This window comes from Amia ocellicauda, chromosome 17 (assembly GCF_036373705.1).
Source record: "Amia ocellicauda isolate fAmiCal2 chromosome 17, fAmiCal2.hap1, whole genome shotgun sequence".
In the NCBI taxonomy this organism is placed as follows: domain Eukaryota; kingdom Metazoa; phylum Chordata; class Actinopteri; order Amiiformes; family Amiidae; genus Amia; species Amia ocellicauda.
Genome location: NC_089866.1, coordinates 15,623,880 through 15,635,580, shown reverse-complemented (window position 1 = coordinate 15,635,580; position 11,701 = coordinate 15,623,880). Strand labels below are relative to the sequence as shown.

The window sequence follows — 11,701 nt, the reverse complement described above, 5'->3', positions numbered from 1 at the left end:
TACTAGGCTGGATTTCCGCCTAGTACAGCTGCAGCTGCAGGCGTCCAGGAATTAGCCCATTTATTGAATTATTTATCAATTTAAAAAATTGCATTCCAATGTTTGACGTACAGCATGCCTCGCTGACATCAGCCTGAACCCACAATCAATAGGTAACATGATTATGAAAAATCTGAATTCATTTTCTTTCAGTGCCAAATTGTCCTCTCTCTCTCTGTGGGTGATACTCATAAACATGGGGGACAGCAGGTGATTCATTGTGCCAGCAGTGTAGTCTGACCATGGGTCTCATTTAATTAGTATTTAATATGAAAATCTGATGAAGAACACATTAAATATAAACATAGCACTGCATGAATTGTGGTAAGTAAATGAAAAGTAAAAATGTAGAACATATCAGGATAATCAACAGGGACTAAATTGACTAATCTGTTCAATTAATTAATTAAAAGCACAGGTGAAGTAAAATCCAGGAGACCTGGGAGCAAATAAACTAGCTTAACAAGAGCTGGTGGATTCCAGACTGTGAAAAATGTATTTAAAAACAGTAGCCAAGGGAAATTAATAAACGGCGACTGCTCCTGTTAAGAGTGAAATCGTCCCGAGTCGTGTGCAATGGTTCTGCTAGTACACAACAGTACAGTCTCAGTTGTCACAGCTTTGTCGAGGGTGGCAGTGTTAAATGTATTCAAGTGTCAGACAATGAATGAACAGTCCCCGAGTTAAACACGGAGGGTGGTACCGTGTTGAGGGCCGCAGTGCCGCACCAGGCAGCGAGGGGTTTCAAGTGTGCCGGCTGCTGCCATTGCAATGCCAGCGCCTACATGCACACAAAGGCAGACTGTCCCAGTGTGCACTCTCTTTCACAGGAAGCTGCTGACGCTAACAGCAAATGACTGCTTTGCATGGCTAAAACCCTTCACAAACGACTCTCCCTTTCTGAAGGGGGTGTATAAATCAGAATCTTCTTCTGTCGTCTTCATTTTCAAGATTTTTTTTTCCGGGGGGGCCTTCAGTTTCTCTAGTTATGTGAATCTGAAATGAATTAATGTGTTCTTTGCAAAAGAACCAGACTGAGGTTGAATGTTTCCTGCTCAAATCTCTTAGATTTTATTTTTGGCTTGTTTATTTATCGCTTAATTTAACTGTTTATGAGCTGCAGTGCAATCAGGCAGACAGAATGGGTCAGGAAGATTGCCGCTAACCCCGAGCCTAGCGGTAATCCACAATGAATTGTAATGAAGTTGCATGAACAGGAGTACATCTGGATTAAGATTATGCAAGAGTATCTGTGACAGGATCGTTCCCGTTTTGCCTGTCATACTGCAGGAATTCCCGCTATAATGCGCCTCTCAACAAGCAGAGATGATCCAAATCCAAACTTAACAAAGCTACAGAAAATACTTAGAAAAGACGATGCTCTGCGAGTTGTCTATTTCACATGCACAAAGACACGACAGTCGCCTGAGGGGTCTCCGACTGTCTGATCCTGACATAGCTGCTTCAGAATCCCCAGAGAATTTGGAAAACTTCTGTTCAGATTAAAAATAGGAAACACACAGTTGAACTATCTGTACAGTAAAAAAAAAAAGCTTGCGTAGGAAAAAAATATAAATAAAACAGTGCTTTTATCTCCCTAACCCAGTAACACACATTCTCCTGGCTACGTTTTGTCACAGCCAGCGTTCTGCACACACACTGATCGCTGAGGTTAGCGATTCCAGACTGGCCTTTGTTCGGCCAAGAGAGGTTTGCAACTGCTGTGCTGATGTCAACCATAATACCGCCCACCCCCCCGCAAACCCCTCCTCACGCCACCTTCCCATCTCCCTCTCTGAGCAGCAGCGCAGCACCAGGCCTGAAAGAAGAGGTCCATGCCAGTGTCGCTGTGGCTCAGAGGCACCAGAAAGTTCCTTATGTGTCAACAGCACACAGCACTATTGTTACCAGGAAAGGTCAGCGCGGGGGGCAAGCGGGTGGGCCTGCACTGGCTGTAAACCTGCTTCAATCCAGCTGGCTGTACAGGAGCTTCAGAGCAGAACCGGAAAACAGAAAAATGGAGTGTCTTGAGAGCAATGCCTGCATTCACTCCCACACCCCACGTCTCTCCCACACAGAGCAAAGAATGTCTGATAAAGCTTTTGTTATGAAATAAGAATGTAACAATGTCTGAGTATAAAGAAAGGAAAAACAAACAGCTGACAATTTTTTGTTGTTGTTGTTGTTGGAATATGGCCCTTAGACCAGCTAATGTACTAAAAACGTCACGGTTCAGTGTCTCAATCTGCAGGATCGTCTCTCCCCTCCCGCATGCTTAGGCCTTCAGAAATGGATTCTTCCCAGCACTGCTCTGTTCCCAGGCAAGTGGCACAAAGAGGAAGCTACCTTTGCTTGCTCTGCCTTCAATTATGCAGGCTGGCAGGGTTCACACACTGGCATCTCACAATGAGGAGGGCAGGGCTCTGTACAATCCGGCCTGTGTGCGCGTGCTTCGTGGTTTCTGGGCTATTTCAGAGCCGTGAGGGAGATACGTAGATAGAGAGATAGGAGCACAGTGACAGAGGGGTCAGGATAAATTATTAAGATGGATTTGTGTATATATTATTTAAACTTGAGCTCAGGCTTGTTAGGCCTAGTTTATCTGGGAGAGCTGGTAAATGTTTAATATCCGGGAGACAATCCAGAGACGCAACACTCTGTTCACACAAGAAGGGAAGCAGACAGTAAAAAATTTAATAAAACACTAAATTATACATATACATATAGACTAGAATTAGAAGTGTGAATTAGATCAGACTACAATTATAGTGCAAGGCCTTTGCTGAAGAGCGGTTCTTTGTGAACTTTACCTTGAGTTTAGTTCACAAAACACATCTATGTTCAAAAAGTCCATAACCTGACTGGAAGAAACTACTCTCATAGAATCAGCTGAGAAAAATAGTTTCCAATCTAATGCAATGACAAAAAGAAGTTACATCTGAAACACACAAACCAACAAAACCAGACATCACAATAAAAGTAGAGCTCAGAACAGGAAACGGCAGCCATTCGCACAGGTTCTGGTACATTCTGGAAATTATGCAATTGGGGAAGGGTGTTTAAGATATTAGCGACATCTCTGAGCATGGTCCGCAACCAAAGAAAATCTGAATTATAATAAGACAATCAGATTATTAGAGTGTAGCAAGTTGTCACCGAGCTGTCACACTCTTACACTATCTCTCACCCTGGCGACTGGGAGTGCCGCCTCACAGGAAACTGACGAGGACCCCCCCCCCCCGAGACAGCAGAACCCTCTGCCTCTCCACAAAACCTGAAACCTGTCACAGCAGTCTGCCATTACATTGTACATCATGGAGGAAGCAAATCGTAATTGCAAATGTTATTTTATTACAACTTTGCACAATAAAAAGGAAAAATAATAACGATTTATAAAAACAAAAAAAAACTTTTACGACTGGAAAAATAGGATAATAATGACACCCTGCAGTGTTGAAGGAAGAAAGATTATTTTACATGAGATTTAATTTCCTATCCCCAGCTACTCCCAATGAACCCCCCCTGTACCCAACCCAATAATAATAATAATAAAAAAAAACATCAGAATTTTTCCCTCCCCATAATAAAGATCTACCATCACCCACTCACACTTTTTCCATCCGCAGACCTGCTCATCCCTGGGGCGGCTTCTACCGATTTACTGTACATGAGCAACAAGCACAGCTGCAACAACACTGAGGAGTTGTATAGCTCAAGTGTGTGGCACAATAACCCACAATGCCTGCGGCTGGTTCTGCAGTCTTTGCAATGGCCCCTGTCCCGTCAGTGTGGTCTGGGTCTGGCAGTGTCCATTCCTGCTCTACCAGGAGCTGAAATCCCCAAAGCCAGTTTTTCCCTTCGGCTTCTTGACAGCGCTAGTGGAGGGTCCACTTTCCACCTCCGGGGCCGACCGTTTCCTACGAACGAGATAAACAGGGCAAATAAAATAAATGTGTTTGAGAATAGAGGAGGTCAGAGCTCCACTCTGCAGGTGGAGGTTCAGAGATCTGGGTAAAAGGATTAAAGGGGAGGTCCGAACAATGTATCAATTGTCTCCAACGCACATGTGTGTGTGGCTGATATAGCATGAAGGTTTTCTTCATGTTCCTGCATATATGTCTTGCATATTCCCCCTTAAAATGATAGGATAGGACTCCACCCCATAGTTCGATTGTATAGAGAAAGCAATCTGACAGCCATTGACATTTGAAGCGTTACCCTGACGATACATAGAGATCTACCCAATGCCAAGGTTGCTCAATTAACAAAGACATGGGGGTCGGCCCTATCACTGCTTTTAAGATGTCTGATGCCGGTTCCTTTGTGCTGCTTGCGGGGTCGGATGGGGAGCAGGGAGAAGGGGATCTTACTTTGGCACCACGTTGATGTACTTTCCCACTCCTGGCCGGTAGGTCTTGGGGGCCTGTTCAGCGTCGGTCTTGGGCCGCTCGGCACTGGTCCGTGCTCGCTCCTCCTCTTGCTCTCTCAGAGTCTTCTCCCGCTCCGCTGCGATCTGTCGGAAAGAGCAAGAGAGCTGTTTCTGGGCACAGGAGCTCCGGTGACATAGCATGGCAGACTAAGCGCTTTTGTTTTTGTAGGTTCTCAGTCGTGGTACAAAGACTGTGCCTTGTGTATATCAGAAAGAGGGAGGAAGCATTGCAAGCTAAAGTTGTGATGATTGGGATCTACAGCAAAAATTGTGAGAAAAAAAAAAAAAGATTCATCTGGTTTAGTTTTACCTCTTTGTGAAACTTTGATGCAAAGAACTGTGTGCAACATGCATGTGTGTGTGATTATTGTGTCTGCGTGCACGCTGGTGAGGGGGGGTGAAATCATACCAACCTGGGCATCAGCCTCTTCGTAGGGATCCACAAACACGGTGGCACTCAGGAGTTTAATCTCGGACTGGGGCAGGAGAGGGGTGGGGGGGAAGAAAGCAGAAAAATCAATCAGAATCTATACTTGCTCTTCTTTGGGGATTACAGCAGGGGATTTGCAGAATTTAATCTCTCCAATAGAAGAGAAATCCCTCTATGTTGTTTGTTTTTCTTACCCATCACCCCAACAGAATCCCCTTCTGCAAATATCGCCAATAAATTCCTTCTTTTTTTATTTCATTAAATAAATTACAACAAACTGTCTAAACTCTCCAGCCATTGCAACTAATATCAAGAACCCACTGTATCTTCATTCACCATTCCAATGTCTACAGTGTGTGAGGAGGACCACACACTTATCTTTAGATCTTATTTTGACATCACTCACAGGTTGCTTATGCACCTTAGCAACAGGAGGCTGGTCACTTGTTATTCTGTTTTCTGAGGAATATTTCTTCCCCAGCTTCCACCACTCCCTCCCCAACCCACCAGCGTCTGCATCTTGTCCAATCCCATTTTTTCCTATTTGTCTTTCCCATTCTTAAGAAAATATATCGGTGTTCAAAAGCAATGCATATTTATTTGATGATTCACAACAGCCAGCAAGGATGTGCCACTCAAATACATGGCTTATTGAAAGGAGAGACTTGCAGCAGGGAAAGTTTTAAAAAATATATATATTTTTATATTATCTTGTTACTCGACTCTTTTCTGAAAGCAGGAGCGCCTCGGGAAGCTGTGGCGCTTGCCAACACAAAGAAATCTGATTTCAGAAAGAACATCACTTAGAAAACACATCTTGTGCTGCAGCTAGGAGTCAAAGTTAAAATTAAAACATTTTCATAACACAAGAAAGGTTACAAACAAGAGGAGGCCAGTTGGACCATATTGTTTGTTCGGATTTTAGCAGCTAATTCTCGGAGGAAGCCAGGAAGATTGTCTCCAAATGCATGCTGGGTAGGTTCACTACCACAACACTTTGTCAGTAAGTAAACCTATATTAAATTCGATTTCTCTGTGCTGCTCTACAAAATAAATTGGTAGAGGGAAAAAAAACAAATGCTGCTAGGTTTCAAACTTGGCAAATCTACTGATTGGCAAGAAGTAACAGATTAGGTTTAACACTTGGGCTGTTGCTTGAGTACCTTTGGCCGGTCTGTCTTTGGATCGCTCTCAATATTTTCCATTGCGGTGAGTGCTTCAAAACCACCTACAACTCTGCAACGGAAACAAAAACATTAAAAAACAAAACAAGCTTTCAGTGCTTGATTTTTTAAACTGAAATAGACTGACAGACACACACAGACACACACACACAGATGCTGGCAGTGGACACAAAACTGGAAACGGTATGTGGTGGCCTCATACTTTGAATGTTGTATGGCCCTTGTGCCCCGTTGTTTTCATTTCTTGTCCACTACCTGTATGTGTGTGTATATGTATATTTTGGGGGATTAACTGACAGTCCCACTTCTCTAAACCCATGCTTGGGCCGTTCCAAAGCCAAGTTCAGCCTTTCCCTCTTGCTGACATAGAAGTGCTACATCCTCTCTAGCAGGATGTTTGAACAGGTTACAGTGCACGGGCCTGCCCTGACCGAGCTCACACGAGGCCTAAAGAATCCCATTCCTGTCACAGCCGCCCCAGCACCACAGCCAGGGAGCGAGCACGGGAGCTTTAAGGAATCGCACCTGTGTGCCGGAGTGGTTTTTCCTGCCAAGCATCTTGGGAATGGGCGGCACACATTCCCCCTGGACTGGGCTTGTTTAAAGAGCCAGTCAAACAAAGAAAGGTTAATAGCCACTGCTAGGAAATTGTATTTATTCAAGACCTTTGCTCTCTTTAACACACAAAGGACCGTTTCAGCTTCTTATGAGGAGGAGGTAGTACTGCTAAAAACGGAGACCCTAAATGCCCAATTGAGAAGATTTTTGTTTTTGTTTCTCAGATCACTACTTATTATGTCTCTTGAAAATAAAACAGGTGTTGAAAATGCTACTTTTAAAAAAAGCCACAACAGGAACATAAAACTTCCTTTTGATTTTGTACTGTCAGCATGTTTTTCTTTTTGTGGTAGATTTAATTTAGTGTGAGAAACATTGCTTAACAAATGCGCTCTCATCATGCTGCCAGAGAGCGAGTGACATCTAAGGTAATGGTTGACCCCTCTCTGGACCAATCCCATGCAAATCCCTTTATGAAGTGGTACTGAACTGAAGCCATGATGTTTAATTTCATTGTACTGTTTGTATGTTTGTTGTTGTGTACGTGAGTGTGCGGTGGGTGAGGAGTCTTGGCTGGAACACACACAGACAAGGCATCAAACCACACAGCGCAGTCGAGCCGTCTCTCCCTTTCAACACAACAGAGCCACATCCTGGGTCACGCACATCACAGGAAGCATCGCAGAACACTGTACTGAAGCGGCCTCTTAAACATGCTGTGCCGGTCTGGTTGATTTTGTTGTGGGTCTCTTCATAAAACACTAAAATTGGCTTCCGACAGCTGCTAAGATTACAGAAATTAAAAGTAATTATAGTTTACAGATGGATCTTTAAAGTAATTGTGGCCAGTAGAACTTTGGTGGTACTTTTTTTTTTTATAAAGCGTTCGACATCAAAGTCTAGTCTAAATTATTATTTTACAGCTACTTTCATAAAGAAACAACCCTAACAAGACCTTTTGTCTTTATTTATGTATTTATTTTACTGAAACTGAAAAGACTGCAATTTTCAGTGGTAGCTGACTTTTTCTTCTTTTTCTTTCAACATTGCATGAGCTAAACTTTAAAAACGAATAATAAAACAGTTCATGGTATACAGGGTATACAGGGCAATGGCAAACTTTAGCCCCTTTCCCACCAGGACACGTGTAGATAGTGGGTCGATGTGGGTCAAAACCAACCCACCTCGGGAGGAGCAAGAGGTGATGTGGCCTGGTACTTCACTCACCTTTTTGAAACTGTGGTGTGAAGCACATACCCAGCCCACTTGGCACCGTGGTGTGACCTAGGTTGGGTCCATAAACTTCACTATAATTACAAACCAACTCTCAAAGACAGGAGTGTTTGTTTTTATTTCTTAATTATTTATTTTGTTATCACTGCTCCCTGATCTTATCTTTCTAATCGGCTGTGGGAGCTGTTGATAAGATACGGTTAAGCATGGCAGGTTTCAGATCTGACCCCCGAGAGGAGGTCAGCTGTATTAGACAAGAGAAGGTCCAGAGACACACAACAGCCAGTCTTCAAATCAGACCCAAAGACAGAGACCTATTGATTTTTTGGGAGGGAGGGGAGGGTGTGTGTGTGTGTGTGTGTTTTGATGATGTAAACCAATTTATTGCCAGTGGACTGCAGAAATGACTCACAGCAGTGAGCACAGAGACTTTTTGCAGTAGTGATGCACCAAACGACAGCACGTGTGAATACCGATAAGGCACTGAACAGCCACAGTGATTTGACAGGATCTTCCGAGTCCCTGCTTCCCAACTGCTTTGCTGCTGTTAAGACGGTTAGAAAAACCAAGAAGCATGTCATGTCCACAGCTTACCCTCAAACTGTTGTGGGCATTATTATGTTTACATTTAGCCTTAAGCAGTCGCTTCTTTCCGATCTGGAACCGTTTATCTGTCTTTTCTGTGTTGCCACTTTGCTCCTCTGAATTTCCTGTTCCTGTGATGATAAATGCTTGTTTTTGTTTTGTTTTTTTCACTTTCTACAGAGTCCTCTCTTGTGACGTGAATCAAAGGTAAAGGAAATTAAAAATAAAACCAACACTTCACCAAATGCTAACAGTGACTTCATGACCCTGTAACAGAATATCCCATAAGTAGTTTTCATGAGGTTTTGAAGTTGAGAAATATGCATTTAAAATGTAATTAACACTGGAATTGATTGTCATTCGGCTGCAACAAACGGTTACATTCCAAGGGACAGAGTTAGGCTGGACCGCTGCGAAGAACTGATGTTGATCTTGATGGCAGGAAGCGCATGACTCATTAAAAGAAACAGCTTCCTCACAAATACCAGGTTTCAGAGCCCGCTGCCGCAAGATGACTTGAACCCTGTCTCTCTGTACCACGTCAGCAGGTTGTTTTATACAGCAGTTAATGTCCGAAGTCGCCACCGCTAAAAACCAAGACTAGGGCACCTGCCGAAGTCTTCTGCCACAGCAAGGGCAATACGTGGATCGGATGGCGATTTCTGGTTACATGCAAGTAGAGGGTCTAGAAATACATTCTCTAGACATAACAGGAACCTACATACTGGCTTTGTGTGGTGGATTTGTCAAAATCTGATTAGACATATTCAAGCCTTTATGTGCAGGGCCAGGATTGTAATCCAGGGAACAATTACCTTTTTTTTTTTTCATTTTTCTAAATAACTTACAGAAAAGCTTATCGTTTCAGATTGTCATGAGGGGAGGGGTGCCAACTACTACTCTTTCCCCATAAACAACAACAAAAACCACCATATTACAAAATGACAAAAATATAACAATAATAATACAAGAGACACATGAGAGGAGAATCCTTCACTGTGCATTGTTTACAAAACACAGTAACCTGGCATTTAAAAAAATACGAATTTGGTTTGTTTTCTTGGTTTTGTTTGTTTTTTCTCGCCTCACTGGCAGTCACTTTGAACAATGCACACAGTGCCACTGCTGCTACACAAAGCACATTATGTAAGAGAATATCCTGGTTATAAATGTTACACAAACAAACACAGCCAAGAGCCCTTGGAGACGCCAGACACTAGAAGAATGGGAGGATAATAAAAGTGCTCCCTGTGTACTGTGGAAAATTCTGCACAAACCAGAGTGACAAAGATCAGGATTCCCCCTTTTCTGGGTCTCTGATTTTAGATCCCACAAGCCCAAGTTAATTAGGAGCAGAAGGATCGGATCAGAGCCATTCAAGAAACGCCAAGAAAGAAACCACACAAAAGCTTTCATTGTAATTCTTTCCCCTACAGCACAGGCACGGTTGAAGAGGACATGAAGCAATGTTACCTGCCAAAGACTGTGTGCTTCCTGTCCAGGTAGGGGCAGGAACGAAATGTTATGAAGCTGCGAAGAGAAGAAAAAAATAAAAATAAATACCAAATGTTAAAATACAGTCAGTACTAATACATTGAAGGACATGTAATCACCAAACCATGAGCCAAGTCCTTCTTTTCCAACTAGACCTTATTTAATTCAATAGCCAACAGTGGGTTCTGCTAAACATAGTAGAACATCTCCCTGCATGGTGCTACAGCAGGTTTAGCCAGAGACATCCTTTAATTGTGTAATGCATAGATCTCCTTTTGTTTTTAACTTAAAAAGTGTGGCTGCCAGAAAGTACCTATTTAATTGATCTTAAGTGGTCATTCCAGTTAGTAAAAACCGGACTAGATCAGAGTACTGCACTGCAACAGTGTGAAGGGAGGCCTACTCTCGTGAAAAAGATACAAATAAAATTAAGGAAGATTTTCAGCCCCACTCTATTCTATTCAGCTCTTTAAGCACACGACAGAAACACAGAAAGACAGGTAGACGAGGACTGTCTCAGTCATTTGAGTTTGTTGAGTAATCCAAGAACACTCCCAGAGCTCAGCATCCTGTCCTAAGCATGTTCCTTCAAATGGGGGTCACATTGGATCAGTACGTATTGGGATGATGTGTCGTTTTGAATAAAAATCTGAAACTCTGCCTCAACCTCTCTTTTTAAGAAAAAAAAAATAAACCCCTTTTGGTGGTGTTGTTTTTTAGAGGGGCGGGGAATAAATACTGGCTGAGAATCACAATCTTCTCAGAACAGCTTCCACTGCTGCTGAACAGGAACACAGGGAGGAAACAAATTGCACTATAATCACAGCCTGTTCTTTTAGAAACTGACTCATCAGTAATGATGGGAGTTTAAACATGAATATTTTTTTTTTTTTTTTTTTTTTTTTTAAACTTAATGTAATGTAAAACGAACCCGATTTAGAAACACAAATGATGATAGTGCTGTTTCTTGGAGAATAATTAGGAATATGCCCAGGCCAATCTAGGCTAGTTGAGTCCGTCTGTTCTTCTAAGAAAAAACACAAACATGGTACACTTCCTATTGAAGGAATACAAACAGCTTCTTCTGTAAGAATGTGAATTTTACAGCTAACAGGATTTTTCCTGTGGTCTCTTTGAACACCTGATAGTCTGATGATGTTCTCATTTGGACTGAGCTCCACACATGCAGGGCTTTCAGAGACACTTACAACTGAGATTTATTGCAATTGGGCCCAGAGTTTGCCATGCTGAGGACTCCTCGACCAGTGTGGGAGAGGTTGGGCCTGAACTCGTCCTTGAATGGCTTTCCCCAGTGCGACTCTCCACCTGCGGGAGAGTGAGAGAGAAACATTTTTAAGAGTTTTTTAAAGCATGAAGAAAAGGATGCAGGTTTCGCCCCCTCCCAAGCAAGGAAATACTTTGCTCAAGATATTACACATGAACACACTGGCTGAGTCCTGCAATGTCTATCAGCCTGCAGCCAAGTATGGAGAATCAATCAACTGCAATCAGTAGTGCGACAGGACTTGGCACAAAAAGAAAATGCAACTTCACAACACAAACAGCTGTGAACTCAGCTCTGCATCTCTTTAACTGTTTTTATGCCTGGTTTACTAGGCCTGGAACAGGATTACATCAAAACCTCAATCCAGCTGCCACTCTTGAGTTATGAGCCCAGTTCTCCATGGTGGCTTTTATGTTCGCCAGAGACTACTTTCAACCATTCATATTATTTCCGAGATAAAACAA

The 11,701-nt window shown here is 42.7% G+C and overlaps 1 protein-coding gene across 1 annotated transcript in view; it reads right to left on the bottom strand.

The window, feature by feature from the left end:
* Window positions 1-3,370: 3,370 nt before the first annotated feature.
* The window catches only part of ppil2 (peptidylprolyl isomerase (cyclophilin)-like 2), a 35,307-nt gene continuing 26,976 nt past the window's right edge, over window positions 3,371-11,701 (bottom strand). The window contains exons 15-20 of the mRNA XM_066688890.1: window positions 11,161-11,278; window positions 9,932-9,988; window positions 6,062-6,134; window positions 4,882-4,944; window positions 4,410-4,552; window positions 3,371-3,956 (exon numbers count right to left, since the gene is read on the bottom strand). Coding sequence (XP_066544987.1) covers window positions 3,860-3,956; window positions 4,410-4,552; window positions 4,882-4,944; window positions 6,062-6,134; window positions 9,932-9,988; window positions 11,161-11,278 — 551 coding nt within the window. The 3' untranslated portion in view covers window positions 3,371-3,859. The remainder of the gene's footprint in view (window positions 3,957-4,409; window positions 4,553-4,881; window positions 4,945-6,061; window positions 6,135-9,931; window positions 9,989-11,160; window positions 11,279-11,701) is intronic.